The following is a 19,994-nucleotide window of genomic DNA, read 5'->3' on the forward strand; positions in this document are numbered from 1 at the left end:
TATTCCAATTTCTTCAAACAGTGAATTTAGGAGGAATTCAGAACACATTATTTTGTATGGCTTTTTCCTTAAAAGTGAAGAGGTTTTTTTAAAACTGTTTTTTTTTCATTAGGAGTAATAGGTTTATAAAGGAAAATAATGAGTCACTATAGATCATCTATCTATCTTACTGGTATCTTAATTGATTGAATATAAGTAAAGACGGTTTTATTAATAAAATAGTATTAAATAATAAAACTATTTTTCCTACAAGTAGTAAAACTAGCATCTTAATATCTAATTTGACTCCTTTTACACTGTTCTTTCTGAAAGTAAGTATTATTTATAATTCTCATTGTGCAGGTATTTTTGATATATTTCAAAGATGTTAGGACCATGAAGGACCACCAAGTCATGATACCTTAAGCCTTCATTTAAATAAGCCATGTTAAGTTAAGTGATGTTAATGAAGCTAATATTTCAGCCTAATTATGAGCTACTCCATGCTCTGGAAGAAAGAAGAAAACCACTATTGTCCCTGCTGCTTCCACTAGAAAATATTCCTTCCTGTCATTGAGCTTGGTAATCATTATGACCTATAGCACTTAAGCAAAATAGCAGCTAGTCACCTAAGAAAATTATCTGAGCCTTCTCATCAGAGCACCAACCTGTCTGAGGTCAGTGTCCCTTCTCTAACTGTGGCCAATAATGGGTATTTCAGAGGGAAGCAGAAAAAAAGAATACCGTGATTAATATTTTATGATTGTGAAGCCTAGTCAGTTGAAGTTAAAGGCTTCAGACTTGGCTTGTTTTGTATTTCTTACTCAAGTAGGAAAACTGTTCCATTTGAAGAAAAACAGTTCACTGATTTAAGTAGGTAAAATTAGTTGCATGTTGAGTAAATCAAATGAGTGGCAGTGTGGAGGATTTTTAGCTCTTCTATTCAGAAGCTAATAGGAAGGAAGTTTCTTTGCCTGGATTCTCTTAAAACATTTTGCCGTAAAAGTACTGGCAAAATTTTTAGGACTGTATCCCTCAGGATTCTGAAAATTTTAATTTGACCTTTTGAGAGTTGAACTTTGCTAGAAGAGAGACTTGAAACATTGGATCATTGGCATGTTTTTTAATGCAATAAATAAAGGCAGTAATTTCTGAAGGTGGATTTTTTTATGCTGGATTTGCTAGTAAAGATGATGTTCAGAATAAGGGAAGCCAAGGTAATGCCATCAGTGTATAAAATTTGGTATTTTTCCTTGCCTTCCCTTCATGTTCTGGACTAGGACCAAAAGATTTTCAAAATAACAGCACAGTCTTGATACTCCAGAGAAGTCAGATAGAAATTTGTCACAACCTTTAACGTTGAATCCCTTAGCACACTATATGTAGTAATACTGGTTTTGAAAACCTTGCTTTTCTTTTCTGAGTAAAAATGACTGTGTTAAGGAACAGTAAGCACAAATCTGCTTGGAAGTGGATGTTTAGCTTAATAGCAGTGGATTAGTTGGAACTCAAAGGGTAATTTATGCATAGATAATTCATTACGTGTTTTCATTATGTTCTGTTTTGCTGTCTTCCCACTTCTTTCTAGCAGAGGTCAGGGTCAGTTCCTTGGTTTAACCACTGTAGATACATAATTAAAGCGTAACTGAAGTGTTTTTTCCTTCTCCGTATTTTACTTTTTTTTTTTTAACCTTCTGTGTCTTTCATTAGTCTAACAACACAGAAGTGGAACAACTTGATTTAAAGAAAAAAAGACACAAAAACCTGGTGCCTGCAGGTTGTCTGGTTTCTCTCTAAACCTTTACACAGTTAATCTTGTGAGAACTAACTAATTTTAGTGGGGAAAAAATCTGGATCACAGTAGCATCTTTACTGGATTAATGCATTTTTGTTAGGAGAGGGTGATTGGTTACCTCTTCAAACCTGAAACTGGAAGATTCTGACATTATTTCGTGGCAAATATTTAAACTTTGTGGATAGTTTGTTTAGTTTTGTGTAGAATGGGGCAGCTGAAATGTGCCTGTCTCCTCTAAAAGAGAGTGAGCAGTTTCCTTAACCGTGCCTGGACAGCTCCTTTTGACTCTGCATGTTCAGTTGCTTTCTCCTTTCCTTATAGGGTGCTCTCATCCCTATTCAGATATTGCTCAGATTTTCATCATTTGGGTGTATTCACACTATTTAATATCTTGAGCTTTAGTTTCTTCTTCAGGGCTTTCAGGACATTTTCATCAGAGCTTTGAGCATCTAGCTTAAAAGAGGGAAGGAAAAATGTGGGAAAGGGGTAGGAGGTGGGTGGGAAATGTGCTGCCAGCTTTAGTTGAGCTGGCTACTCTGGAAGCCTCTCTGGAAGAATGGGTACCAATACTTTATTACCGTCTTTATTACTTTAGTACCAACCGTACTGTTATAATATGCGGAAGAAGTACATGGGTCATCATCCTCTTTATTTGGATAAATCTGTGCTTGCTTCCTCTTCAAAAATTCCCTTTAGTAATTTGACATCCCCTGTAGGCCTGTGCTCTGTACCAAATGCCAGCACCTCTGGTTCATGGACGCTCTCCTCCCCTGGAACGGCAGCATTGGCTGGTGGGGCTGGAGGCGCAAGTGAAGAACAAGCAAGGAAGTGCAGCTCAATAACTTCATCTGTTAGCTCTCTGCATCTGAGTGACATTTCCTTTGCCTTTTACTTAGCTGTGGTCAATAAAAACGCCACAAAGCGTGTCCAGAATATCAGCTGTGCTTTTCTGTTTGCAAGGGAAACATTGACATCCTACACTAAGAGATTTTTTCCAGATACAGCAGCTTACTAATCTGTACCTTTTCTTAAAAACATATGAGGAATTCAATGATCTGTTCAAAGATTTTTGCTTCGTCGTGTTGTGCCTGGGTTGAAGACTTAAATGCAAGTGTTGAATAAGACTAAAATGGCAAAAGAATATGTCATTGGAATGATAAATACTTGATCTGTGTTTACTCAGGCAGTAGATTCTTGTGACGTATACATGATGACAAGTTTTGCCCAGTGACCCATGCAGAAAGCAGCTTTTTCCAAGGTACTGTCTTCAGTATGTTGCAAAACAATTAATCCACATCTACTGCATTCTCCAAGAGAAATCCTACCACGATTCTCCTAGTATTTGTAATTTGGGAAGGTCAAAGCGCCTTAGCGAACCAGATCCTGCTGCAAAACTCCAAAATGTTTATTTCTGGAGAGAGAGGTCCCTTTTAAGCATCTGTGTGCTCAGGTTGAGATTGATTCTTTAGTATTATTGGAAAGTTTGCAGAGAAGCTTTCGACTAACAGATCTTTTCCCATGGCATAACAGACAAGCTGCTAATTCTTGATACAGTTTTCAGGAGAGGGAGCTATAGCATTCGACAGCAAGGGCACTGCCAGTCTCAAGATCAGACCAGTGCATCACTGAATATGCGCTGCTGAATGTGTAGCACTCCATTTAAATTTTGCTTTCCATGTTACAAATGGACTGCTGTGCATGCTCACTACACACACATACATCTTCTCTCTCTCCCTCTCTTTGCTAAACTGTACTCATCAACATTTTTAATAATATGCATGGCAAGCCTTCCTGACAAATGTGATAGACTGTAAAGAATCTGGCAGAAATCAATATACATCAAGCAATGAAGAATTTAAATAGTAAATGATGACAGCTTCTTTAGGTTAAAAATCAATAGTACAATGTTGAATGTGGTCTTGGATGCCACAATCAGGTCATGCTAGGCAGGTGTCCTCTCTTCACTGAGACCTCTGAGGCACCTTAGTGCAGCGAGGGAAAGGAAGATGCCAGCAGACATTTGAAGAAGCTTGAGTGCCGTGTTTCTAGTTGGGGTGAACCCTGCAGTTCAGATAAATTTCAGTGAGATAAATGCTTTTTAAAAGTTCACTTATTTTGATTGCTGTAAGAACATATCTGTATGTATGCCACAGAAATTGGGTTGCAAACTCAGCAAGGACAGTATTTTCTGAGATAGGAGCTCTGTCTGCTCCTTGAAGAACGTGCAGGAGATACGAGCAGTGCGGCACAGTGAGGCACCCTCTGTGCGTCGCTCGCCGATGCTCCCGGCCTCTCATCCCCAGCTAGCAGTTGCACTCCAGGTCTTTCATACTGATGTGGTAGGCCAGACTCGTTTTTCCTTTTACTGCAAAATGCATTTAAGATGTATAGGGGAGATTTAAAATAGGGGTAGCCCACTAGTAAGTTACTAACTTTTGGAATTTAATTTTTTCCTATTTTCGGGTTTGTTTGGTTTTTTTACATGTGTTGAATATTGCAGAAAATCCATGAATTGCCCTCTCTGTTGTCAATATCACAGCTATCAACCAGCAGCGGAAAGCCATTCTGCATTCTCCCACCCACTTCTTTCAGTTTTTTAACTTGACTCTGTCAAACTGAAGAGTCCCAGCACCTTGGAGTCCCTTGTGTCTGTGGAGTTCAGTAGTTAGTATTCTTAGAGCTCATCCCGTATAGGAGCTTATTCAGCCGTGCCCTATTGCTGAACACTCTCTCCAGTATAGTGTAAACTGTAAGCCAGCGTGGAGTAGTACGCTGCTGGAATTCAGCTGTTCTTGTGGGCAGGTTAAACCTGCTGGAAGATGGACAGCGTGAGTGAATGATGTCAAATTTTTCTGAGTCTCTAATCTTTGAGGTTCCTAAACAAAAAAAAGCCAAATCCCAGATATCCTGCCTTTTAATTTTTTAACTGTCAGGCTTCCATAGGTATAGTACAAAAATAATATGTCCTCAAAGATCTATTGAAGTTGTTGTGAAGGACAGTTTTCTTCTCAGATGTAACTAAGAATCACATTCGTTTGAGAATGAAAAATCGTTCTGACTCAGATTTTTGATTAAAAATATAATTCTAAAGTATCTTTTTTATATATATGTGTATAGAGTGTACTCTTATTCTGGATATTTAGTGCTTTATTACATCCATAACTTTTAGGATGTACCAGAATGTTTTTAAAAGTGATACACAATGTACATGTGGGCTGTCTGTTTTCACAAAGAAACTATTTTTCTTAGTGTGTGGATTTCATGTTAGATTTAAAAATAAACTTGTATGTTTTCTTTGGCTTTCAGCCTAGGTATAAATGTAACTGCATTGATTTAATATGACAGCTAACCTGTCTATTGTGATAGCCCTCAAAAAAATTCCTGCTCTATTTTACAGTTGCTTAGGAAGACAACTCTTCCCTGGAGTACTTGAGCAACACAGGGTTATCTGGGGACAACTGTAACTTATTTAAATTTTCCCTGTACAAATGAAAGCCTATTCACTACTTTCTATTATTTTCTAGATCTATAGGATTTGGCTACTTAATTTGCTCGTATGTTTTGATTCTGTTCAAAAGACAAGAAAAGTAGTCCTTTAATTATTTTTTTTTTTTTTTTTGTCTGTTAAGAGAATTGGAGGAAGTAGAAGATGGAACTGAAAGAAGACTTAATTTCCTATACACGCATTTTTCAGTTTTTGGTAACCACCCTGATTAGCTCTTCTGACCAGTTTCACTAGGAAAAAATGTTTTCTAAAAAAAACTTACAGGAAGATTTTGTCAGAATTTCCCTATTTGATTCATGAAGAGAGGAGAATACAGGAAACAAAAAATCAGCAAATAGAAATGCCTGTTGATTGTGCCTGTGTTATAAATATAGTAACATGAAAATCTGTTACGTTGGGGTCAGTGGCGACTTGTTGTTCAGGGTCTGTCCATTTCATTTTTATGGAATATAAATTCATTCCAGTGTCACCCTTTTTGGAAGAATAATTTACGAAAAAAACCCTCCCCAAAACTCCCAACAAACAAACCCCACCCACCTCCCCCAAACTCCAAAATCAAAAGACAATGATATAACTTGTTTTCCGGTCTTATTCTATATTTAGTTGACCAAGCTAAGAATTATTGTATCTAGGGCAAGTTGCTTCTGATTAATCATTATGCAACTAAAGGTTCGTAACAACAACAACAAAAAATTCCTGCATTATTAGGAAGCAATGCCAGAATTTGTCTAAGATCATTTGCAGTAATTGTCCTCCTTGAGAGAGAGCTTAGCTGTGCCATGTGGTTTTTATGTTGTATCTAATCTGGTGTAACTGTGTGTTGCCACTTCAAGGGCAGTCACAGATTCCTCCCTGAGATCTGTGCATTTCTTCTTGCATCAGATCAAACAATCATGAGACCATGGGTCGGTGAGATCAATCAGCTCATCCCAGAGGAAATTGTTGTGCTATGAAAAAAAATCATCTGGGGGCTCGGTCATCTTTCTGATCTTGCAAACATGCACTCTCTAGATCTGCTGCATGGTTTTTGGAGAAAGGTCAGAAGTCTCTTTCTCAACAGCAACCTGCACTTGCATCAGTTAGACTGAGTCTTTAACTCATGGCAGTATATAAAGTGGCCATTTGGTTCAGTTTTACCTGTTCTGTAAACGCTATAGGATTGGTGTGCAAGCATAAAGCTTCTTACAGCTTGAATGCATTAGGATGTTCTAATGTAAATGGAAATGCTCGGTAGACGTCGACTGGCCACTAATCCTGAGTGATGGTGTTCAGTACGATTTGAGGGGAGGGGGTGTTACAGAAGATGTAGACTAGCATAGAAAGTAGGAACGTGATCTGCTAGAATGCAGACCTTACTCATTTCTCTTCTCCCCTCACCCCCACCCCCCCAATGTTCTAGCCAATTCAATTTTCAAATTATGATCACCCAGAATAGAGTTAAGGTCACTGTAAGGCTGGCAGTGTAAAATACTCAATAGGAAATGAAACAGCACATAGCCATGAAACAGCAAAAATCTGTCAGAGATAATATAAGAGGTTTTTGATAATGGTGTTTGAGGAAGGAAACTTCCTGATAACATGAGCTGAGTTGCACTTTTGATTACAGTTTGTTTTATTCTTTGTTAGTGAGGTTGTATGCAATTGAGGGCAGAAATAAAGATATTTAAATATGATTTGACTAATTTGCTTATTGGCTTGATGTCCTTGATGAGTGATCTTCATGTTTGTAATGTGTTCACATTGTAGGAAAAGGGGAAATTGACTGAAGCAGTTCACGTGAAGCTTAAATTAAGAACACGTAGAATAACTTCTTTTTTTTAATGATGAAGTCTCTCCTGACTTAAAAGCTTATTCTTTAATATTCTGGTTAATTTACTTAAGGGTTGACTTAGGAAGATGTCTAGTACATGGTATCTTTCCCTTTCAAAGTACACAAATCCTAATCTAAAAAAAATTAAAGAATTTGATAGCCATTTTACAATTCATTGTATTTTTATATATAGTGTGCTCTGAGTCTAATATTTTTTCTACCCTTTCTGCTATGTGAACAATGAGGAATTTAACATAGAGAATTCTGTGAAGAAGCATATGAGATGTGTTTCCCTGTGCTCTTTTTTAGTGAAATGACAAAAACCGTGGAGATTTCTGGGGAAGGCGGACCCTTGGGAATACATGTAGTGCCCTTTTTTTCATCTTTGAGCGGAAGGTAAGCTATTTTCTGCATTGCTCAAGAAGTATATTAATGAAACGATTTCAGTTGTGGTTCTCTTAAAATACTTACTATTTAACCATAAGGAAAAGAAATGCTTAAAAGAAAATTGGTACTTGCGTCTATGACGCTGTCTTCCATTACCAAAATATTTATTAGTCTAAGTTATGTATAAGACAATACCAACCCCTATGTTCATACATATTTTTTTAATTGCCTCTGTGTTTATTCTCTGAATGGTAAACTAAACTCTCTGTAGAATAATGTAATAGTAAAGGTGTGGGGCCTAGGGGGGTTGGTTGTTTTTTGTGGTGTTGGGTTGGTTTTGTGGGTGTGGGGTTTGGTTTTGGTTGTGTGTGGGGTTTTTTGTTTGGGTTTGTTGGTTTGGTTTTTTTTCCCCCAATTGGGTTCTCTGCATAGGCCCTTCCTTAGTGACATACCAGACAGGAAAAGTAAAAAAATTTGCTTGCCTGGTCATGCCTCATGTTTTTCAAGCCACCTTTCAGATTTGGTTGTATAGCATTTATAAAAATGTGCACTATACCATGAACCTTTCTTTGTCACAATACAATTACTTTAATTATAAATGACTTAACATAGTCTCTTGAGATCACAAAAGCCTATTATAGCAGCGTGCTCATATTGATGTACTGTAGTTAAGACTGTGTCAGCATTTTCATTACAACTGTTTTCCAAGCTATGTAACTCAGATGTGTAAAAAAAAAAAAAAAAAAAAAAAAAAAAAAAATTCTAGGCTGAAATTTGACATACAGAGGTTTAGCCAGATAGTTAATTTGACGCTGGCAGCCCTGAATAAGAGATGGGAAATTGCCAGTGCCATAAATGACATTACTTTATAGTAAAATAGCTGCGTGTAACACAAAGACAATTATTGCAAAAGTAAAAATCGTGTCATTCTTAAATGTTTCTTTATTTGTCAACTTTCATGTAGGACAGAGAATGTGAAGCATTAAATTGCCTTGTAAAGGTCGGTGTGTGTAAAGGTTTTCTCAGCAAGATTTGAGTTTGTAAGCGGATTCAAATTCATTCAGAATGTTTTATTTGCCAAAAGGGAAAATAGATGTCCACCTGCTGCCTGGAAAAGTGTCGTCACTGTCTCAGGAGGAAAGTTGGTCTTTGATGGGAACTGTAGGAGGTCTGAGTTGTGTCCTTGGCTTTGCAGGCTGCCTGTTTGTCTTGAGAAAGGCACTTGCATTTGTTACCCCGTCATGAAATGCAGACAATAGTTCTTTGTTACAGGCATGCCATAAAGGTTTAGTGTGTACAGTGTATTTCAAGATCATTAGGTACAAATTGTGATGAAATTGCAAGCTATTAAAATCAGTAATTATTGTGACTGTAAGACAGTTCTGTACTGAAGTATCGCTGTGTTGGGTGCAGCTTTTGAAGACCTCCATGAAAAAAAAGTGGAGTTCCTCGGAATACATTGCGTGCATGTTAATATGTCCTTATTTATAAGTGCTTTTGGGGATTCCTCAGAGAAGAGAATTTTTTGACAGACAGACTAATTGTTTAGACAGTTGTCTTCAAATTTTAATGACCCTTGACAGAACCATACTTATATCTTTGTAAAAGCACTAGAGTGACTTAAATCGCTTGTCCCTTTTATTTAATCAAGCCTGAGACTAGTGTATAAATTTTAACTCATCATAGCATGAGAAAGTACAGAATCTTTTATTTCTGTTAATGACAAGATACAGTTTATGGGGGCCATGACTAACTTGGTCTGGTATTTCAGTTGTAAAGTTATCTTCTAATAAGGTAATGCTGGCTTTAGCCTAGTGCTGGTGCAGAGCAAAACTTCTAGAGGTAGTTAAAACATTGCATTAATTTACAAAATCTTAGTTTATACCGAAACTACAAAACTAATGGAAATAATTTTTCCTCTTCTTTTGCACTTAGATATCATTAAAAAAGGAAATTAAAATTTAATAGTGCATTAAAATAATGCTGAAGGCTGTGGAAAAAAGTAATGGAGCAATGAATTTAAGCTGCCACAGCATACGTAACTCAAGCCACTCATTCAGGTACTACAGCACAGACGACGAGTTTCAGACAAGTGGGCAATCCTATTGCATTGTATGGATGCAGCATCTAAACACAACAGGATTAGTGACGATTATAGCAACTGACTTAGTTTGTAATTTCTTTTATTTCTCTGCTTGTATTGGTTTGCATCTTAACGGAATGATATTTCATTGGTTCTTAGTGTTTAGCTTTTTGATTGCCACTGTTGGGTGTTTTTTATCAGTAGGGCTGCAGTCCCTCACCACCACTGCCCCTTTGAATCCTTTAGTGAAGGGTAACACAGGTTGCAAGAGAATCTTTATGCGATAGATTGAATCTTTTTTTTTCTGCGAAATGTTTTGAAGAAGTAATATTCAGTAGGAACCAAGTTTTCACTTACAGTACATTAATATGATATAAATATAAATTTTTAAATCTTATTATTATACAGTAAATCTGAAATCAGATGCATGGTGAATATAGTGTCATTTCAAATAGTTAATGGCGTGCTGTGAATCTGTTGAATGGACTTAAATATGAGGGGCAGTCATGAATCTGAGAAAAAATGCAAGACTTCTGGTTTGTGATTGGAATGCTGGCACATTGGAAATTGCACATTAATATTTTATGGAGTATAACCAATAGAAAATGGTCTCTAAAGGTCATCTGTCTTTGATGCTGATGTGGTATGGAAATTTAGTGGATAAAACTTGATTATAAAAGGTCTTCACAAACACGCAGTTGTCAGTTTTTTTGGACATTATACTGGTATCATTGGATGTATCTATGTTGAGTTGTAGTCTGCAATACAGAGATGCTCCAGGTAGGTCAGAAATAGCCCAGTGCTTCCGGTAGAGTTAGCCACACTGGAATTTTGCACCACCCACACTTGTTCACTTAACGCATTATCAGAAGTTTCTATGCTGCACCTCAGTTTTCAATTTGCACATAACCTGGTAACAAACAACTTTGGTTTTGGTGTTCTGCTGTTTTACTGCCACACAAATAAATAGTATTGCTGTCATGTATCAAAACAAGGGGCTTTAGCAACTGAAAATTTTCAGAGACTTTTCAAACATAGAAATAATGGTTATTTTTTATCTTACTCTAATGCCTATTTAGTTTATTATAGTCGAGTCAGAAAATTACTTTTAATCTGTTTGTGCTTTTCTTTGGAGCAATGTCATCTTACTTAGTGGCAGAAAAATACTGCATAAGCTACATTCAAATTCTGGATGGGGGGATCTAGGTGTTTTCCTCTGTTTCTCCAAGTATGACCTACAGGACTTAACGCTCCCTGAAGTTCTAGCAAGTAGTATAGCATTAGTGTCCAGCAATTTTTCTTGGTGTTTCTTGCAATCCCCTCCCTATTAGTTAGAGTGAGGTGGAAATCCTTTCTCTAGGTTAAGCACTTCATAATGGTCTACTCTATCTCATCTCATACACAGTAGAGATTATAGCAACTAAAAATAGATATTAAATTCATAGCAGCAGAATAAAGGATAGTTTTCACTGTTGTTTTTTTTTTTTCTTTTAGGATGCTGGGACTCTTCATCCGTGGTATTGAAGAAAATAGCAGATCTAGGCGTGATGGGCTTTTCCAAGAAAATGAATGCATTGTGAAGATTAATCATGTGGACCTTACAGATAAAACCTTTGCACAGTAAGTGCTGGTTTACTGATACTTTTAACTATCACGGATTTTATACAACACTGTGTTTATTAAGTGATTCATGCAAAGGGATTAATATTTATTTCAGATAAAATGCCTGTAAAATTGATACCTGGCAGAAACGTCGTAATTTTCTTTCTGAAACCTCCAAATAAGGTGAAATTTGAGGAGAGGAGTCTTCTTGTAGTCTTAGTGAACCTGTTGTGCTTACTTAATTTAAATCGCTTTAAGTTTTTTAATAGTTATCTTCACTTTCTGTTACTTATTCCATATTTTCTTTGTAATTTGTTCCTCATAAGACCTTCAGAATGAGTCAACATTGCAGCATGTTTTTTGATGTTCTTTTGCAAATGAAATAAGACTTTATTTTTGGTGCTGCGGCTTTTTGAGCATTTAATTTTTTAAAAATACTGGTACTGTCAAACTATGACTAGTTGAGCTAAATGATAAGTCTCACCTCTTATGACTTATTAAAAATCTGTTGACATTTATTATCTATCTCAAATTACTTTAAGTAACAGGTTGCTTTGATCGGCTGTGAATTAATGTGACATAGTTGCACAAAAGAATAGCCTCTCAAATTTCACAGATATTTGCTGTAGTAATTAAATAGTAATTTGTTTTTACTTTTAATCTATATGTTTAGACAGCTGAGTGATTGTTTATAATATAACAAAAATCTATTGAGATCTCAAGGGAGTTGAGGCTTAACTTTCTAAGCAGTAAGCCAAATGTTCAAGGTTTCTAGACTAAAATCAAATAAGTAGTTTCACTGTTAGGGATAAATATTTGTGAAATAGGTTTTCATAAAACCAGCATAGTTCTGTAGTAGCTATTACCTTTTTTCTAAGGCTGTGCTTTTTGCCTTCTGATAGGTTTTCGAGTTACTGTTTTCTGAATGTTTGGTGGTAAATGTATTCTGATGTTATATAGTACATGCCATTCTCTTCCACCCATGGAAAGTTCCTACATAAGATACCAACTTAATCAGAACATAAGTGTTGGTATCATATTAAAATGTTTGTTGCCTCACCTGTGCAGTTTTGTGATGATGTATCCTTCTCAAATGAGATTTTGCCTGAATCAAAACCTCTCTTTTCAAAATGGTATGTGATCTTTTCTTTACAAATCTGTTGTCTCCTTTGTATTCTCTTCAGAATGTAACTAGATCTCCAGAGGCTTTAAGCCCATAAGATACATGTGGAGTGGAGGACTCTGCATGTTTTTCTGTAAGATTACTAGATTTTGGGACAGTTAGAAATATTGCAGTAAGCTTTCCAGTTCTCCGTCAGGCTTCCCTTCAAAATGAGAAGTGCAGGACACTTCGCTTTCTCCAAGTTTGTGTGAAGGTTTGGGAGTTGGAAGGGATATTTACAAAGGCAATTGTTAGTTTAGAGAGGCCAGTCTTGTTAGACAATTTCTCTGTCATTGGGAGTGTGAAAGAGAGAAGTGGCTAAAAGGTGATTCAGAGCAGAGTCTAATTTAGTTGGTCTAATTCACCTTATGTTACAGTGACAAGTAGTGTGGTTGCAGTGGTATTGGATCTGAGGGGAAAAACTGTGGGCAGTGAGGACTCAACATCCATTTGCGGACTGGGGGGCGTATTTTGGACAAGCTCTATCCTGGTCCCATGTCCTGTTATGTTGTTCTCCTGAATTGACTTCCAGAATAGCCTTCTGCATCTTCTCTTCTCCCTGGCAGTTGAGAACGGCTAAAGAAGGCAGCTTTCTGCGTTGAAACTAATCTCAGTGAATATGCCTTTTAGTTGTCACCTGGCATGACATAACTGTACTAACCCGACAGAAGTCCAAGTTACAGAAATGCAGTAATTGTAATGGAGGTGAAGAAGTATTGTCCCAATGGCTATTGACCCAGAAATAGTCATCAGATTCTCCTTTAAGAGGAAAATCTATTTGCTAGGTTCAAATTGACATTTCTTCATAACCCTTGTAAAAGCTGTTTTAACACTTAGCAGACACTGTTACATATTGTCTCTTTCCGTTTTCAGCAGAGACTTTCTAGTATTGCTCCTGATGATTGCTGCTTCTGCAGCTGGAATAGCAGCAGCCTACTTTCTGTATTCCCGTGTTTATAATAGTTTTATATATTGGGACTGTTGGTCTGCTTTTTCATTTGCTGTTAATCTATTCAATTACATTCTGTTGTGTTGCAGAGTTTCTAGCACCTCTTTTAATTGACTCCCTTATTTCTTTAAAGTATTTCTTTAAAGTATTTCTTTAAAGTGTTTGGGGTCTCAAGAAATGTAAATTTCTCAATCCATTATTTTTTCTCTTTGAAGTGCAGCCAGTTATTTTGCCCCTGAAGACTGTGTTTAGGCTTTCCCATAGGATGTCTTGCGTTATTTCCACTATTTTTTGTTTGAAGAAGAACTTATATTTTCTCTTTCATATATTTAAAATATTCATCTCCTGAAACTGAGTTATTAAATTATCTTGTAACATATGGCCAAGTGGCTACTTGAAAGGATGAAGATGGGGTGTGAAAGAAACCTGCTTTAGACTTTACATCCTTATGCTGGGAGTGTGCCATGGTTTCTACGATCAGGGTGGATCGTAGAAAACCTTCACAGGCTATAGGTGAGCCGGTAACCTAAAACTCCTGCAGACACACTGGGACAGTGCTGTTACAGTTCTGAAACCTAACCCTTGAGGGTGGTGCTGGAAGAATACTTCCCACAACACTCTCCCTGCTACCTTTCTTTTCCAAGTTTGAGATTTCTCTTCTGGCAGTGTCTCCTGTCAATGAATGTGGTTTTTCTGACTCTTGGTGCACGTACACTTAGTGTAGTCAAGATGGTTCTTTCCCACCACAGTATCCATTAGGACTGTCTCCTGACTTCAGTGTCTTCATGCTGCAAAAAACCCTCTCGAAACAGCACCTCCCTTCCACTACCTACAGCTGCAAGGTGGAGGTACTGTGCAGCTCTGTAAATCTGGGAAAGCAGTAGCTGTGTATTCAAGATATGAAAGTTTGCGGTGGCTTCCTTTCTGTATCACTGTAAAAAACTGTTTATTATGGAAGTACTTTCAACATTGACTCCTGTTGCATAACTGAGTGTAAATCCAAAGCCAAGACTTCAGCGAAATACTGACTTTGCCTGACTGACAAACACGCTACAGACAGGTAGGAGATATGTAAATTGTTCTCAAAAGGACCCCATGATTTATTTTAAAATGAACATGGCCATTACTGCCCCTCTTAACCCGATTCTGCTAAGCAGAAGTTCTTGGTTTTTTCATTCTCAAAACGTGCTTCAGCCACTACTTCTGTTTGCACTTGAGTTGTTTTCTGGAGTATGGAAGAAAATCAGTCGACCTCATCAGAAGGTAGGAGAGGAAAGCACAGAAACTGTCTCCTTTGTTCCTTTAGAATCCAAGGTTTGTAAAATGTCTTGATTAACAAAATCTACAGGTTATTCAAAATCCAGGGAAGGCTGTAGTAACAGTTGCTTTGGCCAACTTGTTTTAATTGCCTTGCAATGCATGGGAGCCCGAACACTGTGTTGTTACCATGTTAATCAGTTCAAGGGGAGTAGTTTCACTAAATGCACTAACACAGTTTCTGGTGTTGCAATTGAGCACATCTATAAAGACATTGCTTAAGTGAAGTCCACATATCCACCTTAGCAAGAGGTTACAGATTTGAGTAATATCTACCTATTAATGTATACGTTTATGTGGAAACACACAAACAGTTGCACTTTTTGTGGTCACCAGTTTTTTTTTTTGATGTTTATGTATCCCATACCATCATCCTTTTCTGTTGCACCATTTGCAGTCACTATCTTTCTTCTGAACATTTCTGTATATCTCATACCCTCATCCTTTTTTATTGGTGTCGAATCAGCCAGCAATTGCATTAGGGATGATGAAGGAATCTGAGGGGCAGTTAGGCTATACTTGGAAAAAATGGAGTCTTGAGCTTGCTCATAGTAGATGTATCCACCAGAGCAATTGGTCATAAGTGCTCAGTGTGCCTCTACGCCAACAAGAAAATATATAACAGACAAACACTTGAAAAAAGTAGCAAGCTATAACTTCAGGAGTCTTTTGATGATTTTTGCCATCAGAACTTCCCTTCCTGATGTGCTGCATGAAGAATTGTGTTCATTACTTTATTCTGGCTGATATGTTTTCATAGCAGCCTAGGAATCCTGACATGTATTGTTCCTGCTTGAAATGTAAGGAAATGCCGTAGTTCAGAAGTTTTATTTCATGCATACTTTTTAGAAAAAGGACCCTGTAGATGTGAAGGTAAGGTTATTGCTTCATGTTTAAGATAAATTTTTGTCTTATTCTCTGTAAACAACTTCAAACTTTGCCTAAATTTTCCGGTTTGTTATGTGAATTTTCATACCTTTCTTTTAAAGGGCTCAGGACATCTTCCGTCAGGCAATGAAATTTCAAAGTGTCATCTTGGAAGTCCTTCCTCCATATAATCGAGAACAGTATGAGAAGTCTGCTATTGCTCCCCTTTGTTTTCTGGATAATGAAGAAGGAGTTCCAAAAACAAAGATTCCACCTCCTGTTCATCCAAAACCTGCTCTGAAAACGATTAATCTTTCTGGAGCAAGCAGCTTGGAGGCAGGTGTACAGGCAACTCTACAACAAGCTAAGAGCCCCAACCTCCCACGTCTGGGTAGAAAGTCATCTTCTCCATCACTGTCTCCTCTTATGGGCTTTGGCAATAAAAAAAATGCAAAGAAAATAAAGATAGACCTGAAAAAAGGTAAGTCTTTGGACATGATACGATTAATTCTGTATCACATTCTCTATATTGATACCTTAACTTGTGACTAAACTGGTGACATTAAAAGTACAAGCAAGTTATTTACAGTTTAAAAGTCCTAAAACTTCCAAAAGGTAAAGGAATATTCCAAAAGGTAAAGGAGTGTTAACAGTACTGTTCTCAACAGTCAGCTTTCTCGTAAATTTTGGATGCGTGTTATCCAGACTTACTGATTTTTAAAACATGTCAGTTACTGATTACGTGGAAGGTATTTCATTAGCAATATGCGATATTAAGAGGTGATTCAGCCTTTTCACAAGTGCAGAATAAAAATTTGAACTGTCTACTGGTAACCTTTGTTATTTTTATTCATATCTGTTAATTGACCAGCACTGTTATGACATTCTTTTAAAGATATGTTTAAAAATATACTCTGCTCTGTTTCATGTTATCCAGGAATTTGACCACAAATTTACCTGTCTTTGCCTTTTGTTTTTTTTCTACAAGCCTTTTCTTTCCATCTGTATTTATTCAGCTGTCAGCAGGCCGAATTTTGCGTGTATATCTTTAATTGCTACTCCATGCAGATGTCTGTCTTTGCATGGAGTAACAGGTTTATGCACATGTAGTAAAATGTGCTTAAGCAGATCCCAATTAGCATTTATATTTTCTTTTTAATTTCTGTCTCTGATTTGGCTGAGAGTTAAACTTGATGCTAGAAGTGGCCCTTTTAGAAACTGTCTGTAACTTTATTCTTTTAACACAAAATAAATGTAATCAAGCTGTCATTTCTTAATTTTTGTTATTTTTTAACTTAAATCACTCATTTTTACTTCTGAACTCTTCAGCTTTGCGTTAATAAAACCTACTTCAGAATTTTCCCCATTTTAGATGTAATGCTTTTGATTTTGAAGCAGTAATTTATATTTTTAGAAATTGTAAGAATGTGATACTGACATGATACCTCTGAAAACTATCACATGGGTAGCAATCCTGCTCAATATAAAAAGATTTTTATGGATACTGTTATTCCTGGGTGATCTTGGTGGCTTATAAGCAATACCTGCTAATATTGATTTTACTCCCTAATTATTTGTTAAAACATTTATCTATTAACACTTGAGGTTGTTTATTTCCAAGCAGCAAACAACTTCACGAATGGAAGCTTTGAAATATCACTTTTCCTTTCTTAACAGCATGTAGTCAGCAGTTTTTTCCTTTCAAATCATGTGACATTTTCTACTTTTCACCAAGTTTCAGTAAAACCTGCCAAATTATATTTATGCTCATAAGTAAACAATACTGCTCTGATTTGTTTCAAAGACTATTGACATTAATGTGAAGGCTGATACTAAAACCACCTAGAGGAAAGGTGAACACTTTAAAGTGAGAGTTCTTGCTTGTTTTGTATTACTGTGGACTATCCTAAAGTATTTCCATCTGTAGCTGTTGCAGGAGGATTTGAGCATGTGTTCTGACATTGATAGAATTCTTCTCTAAACCATGCAGAAAATAGGCTCATGTTTACAGCTTTTTGTCTGCTTTCTTTTTTTAAGAGCTAACCTGAATGAGTGTCTGTGATATGTTACTGACATTGTTTACTTACTTTTAATGATCATCATCTGCTTGTCAAAATTTATGTTGGGAGTTCTTTATCTGACCTTCTAGGTCCAGAAGGACTTGGTTTCACTGTGGTTACCAGAGACTCTTCAGTACATGGTCCTGGTCCGATTTTTGTGAAGAACATTCTACCAAAAGGTGCAGCAGTAAAAGATGGTCGTTTGCAGTCAGGAGACAGAATCCTGGAGGTTAGGATAAACATCCGTGGTATTTGTGTTGCTGAGTATTGATCGCTGGTTTTGGCATAAATATTTTATTTCCTTATACATACCGCTGATATATGGAATTAAAATTCTTGACCTTGTTTTTTAAAAAAAAAAGTCTCATGGCTTTTGTGCTGTTTGTCAACAAGTATTTTACACCGCGATTTGGAAAAAGGTACTTTTCATGAGGGTCCATGGGATGTTTGAATAAGGGGGACCTGATAACATCTTGGTTCTTAAAGCAGATAAATGTATCAGTTTAGAAACAAAACATGTCTTGCCTCTTCAGCCATGTCCAAATATCTTTGATTAATATCGAGGTGGTTAAGTGCTCATTTTAAGGCAACTTTGCTCAAATTGGTCTGTTTAAAATTTTCAGATATCTTGTGTCTTCTAATCTCATTATCTAATGGATTATTTCTACTTACTAACCTCGAAAAGCTCTTACGGTAAACAGTTTTAATAATACTTAGGTCTGTTTTTGTACTTTTCATCTTCAAAGTGCTTTACAAACTAATTAAGCCTCACAAACCCCCTGCAAGGTGGGTGAGTACTACAGACCTGCTTTAACAGATGGTGAAAATGAGGAGGAAGAAGGTTAAGTGATTTGTGCAGGGCCAGAGGGGGAGACGGTGTGGGAGCTGTTGCTAATTCTTCTTTGCTCTCAGTCACTGAATGGCACCTGTGTTAGGTGAGGGGGAAATGGCAAAAGACAGTCATACTCACAGGTATGACATCCTCTGTTCTTTGTGCATGGTAGGTGAATGGACGGGACATCACCGGCCGGACCCAGGAAGAGCTTGTAGCTATGCTGAGGAGCACAAAGCAAGGGGAAACTGTCTGTCTGATTGTGGCTCGCCAGGAGGAGGCCTTTCTACCTCGAGAGCTGGTAAACTTGTTATTTTGTCCTGAAGAGTGATAGTGAAACAATTCCATGTTTTAAAACTAGCCCAAGAAATAGAATTGAACTGTTGTTGGCCGAGAAAGCCAGCGAAGGCAAACTGCATAAGGTTTGTGTTTGAGAAGTATTTATACTTACGTTTGATTTTGATGGACGTTTGATTTTATCTACTTTAGATGCAATTCCACGCAATCTGATTTTTCATCCCAAAAATGACATCATAAGCGTAATTCACAGGGGAATATTGCAAATGAATCTTGTAAGTGTGAGGTCAAGATGACTGAAAATGGATTATTGTCTTTCAGAAAAGCAACAAACTTTAAACCTGAAGTTTAAAGTGCGTGTAATGAGTCCTGCAGCTTATCAGTAGCAAACTAGTGAGGGTGGCTCCCCCAGGAGATGCATCTCCTAAGCCAGGTGCCAAACTGCGGGAGTGGTGAGGAAAAGAATTCCATTGCACTCCTCACAAATTTTGGAAGCAAGTTTATCCTTGGCTGCTAGTCTTTGATTTAATAGACTCTTGCATGTCTGATTTTGCTCTATCTCAAGTGCTTAATTTTCACTTTTTGTTTTTTTGAAGCCGGCATGAAACTCTTCTCTTCTCTCACATAGGCAGAGGAGGACTACATCAGTGTAAAAATGCTATCTGATACATACTTGTTTCCCCTCAAAGAAGGTCATTTCTTTGGTTGCCTTTTCCTTATCTTGATTGATGGCTATACTTGACCTTTCATTAAGAAGTTCTCAGGATAAAGGAAGGACAGCATTTCCTGCTTTTGTCTCATTTTATCTCCTTTAAAGAACACAAAACGCCTTCATTCTTTTCTTATGGTGCTGCCTTCTTGCTTTTCCTTTTGCTTGAGACTGTTGGCAGGATCTTCTGCAGAAATCCTCCTTTACGTTTCCTCACAAAACATTGCTAACAGTTTTCCTCTTGTTTCCTTGTTATCAGTTGGACCTTGTTGAGGTAGGGTAGAATAAGAAGCTGGAGGGGAGTTCAGATTCCCTCATGTGAGCCTTTCCTCTTGTGCCGCTGATGCCCACTTTTTCCTGTAGTAGAGCAATTGTGAAGTGTCCTAACGAAACTTTTTTTGTTTTCAGTTTCCTTTTTTATTGAGTAATCTTTAAGGAGGATAAGGGCAGAATATTTTCAGCCCTGCAATTGGGCATTCATTGTCAGTATTGCCAAAGCACCAAAGTTGGTCATTGTGATGCTCTGTTTAGTAAGCCCTGAGCTGTAGAGTCAGTGTCTGTGTGGATCGGAGGGACATTTCTGAGTCTGAAAGTACTAACTTACCTGTTACATTTAGGATTTCTTTTCTTCCACCAGCTC

General features: G+C 37.2%; 1 protein-coding gene across 2 annotated transcripts in view; it reads left to right on the forward strand.

Moving 5' to 3' along the window:
• PARD3B (par-3 family cell polarity regulator beta) overlaps positions 1–19,994 on the forward strand; it is a 433,243-nt gene that overhangs the window by 192,649 nt on the left and 220,600 nt on the right. For both annotated transcript variants that reach the window (XM_075153452.1, XM_075153453.1), the window contains exons 6-10: positions 7,399–7,485; positions 11,054–11,179; positions 15,579–15,937; positions 17,606–17,745; positions 18,521–18,649. In XM_075153452.1, the coding sequence (XP_075009553.1) occupies positions 7,399–7,485; positions 11,054–11,179; positions 15,579–15,937; positions 17,606–17,745; positions 18,521–18,649 (841 nt within the window). The remainder of the gene's footprint in view (positions 1–7,398; positions 7,486–11,053; positions 11,180–15,578; positions 15,938–17,605; positions 17,746–18,520; positions 18,650–19,994) is intronic.

The sequence above is a fragment of the Calonectris borealis genome, chromosome 6 (genome assembly GCF_964195595.1).
Source record: "Calonectris borealis chromosome 6, bCalBor7.hap1.2, whole genome shotgun sequence".
Taxonomy (NCBI): Eukaryota; Metazoa; Chordata; class Aves; order Procellariiformes; family Procellariidae; genus Calonectris; species Calonectris borealis.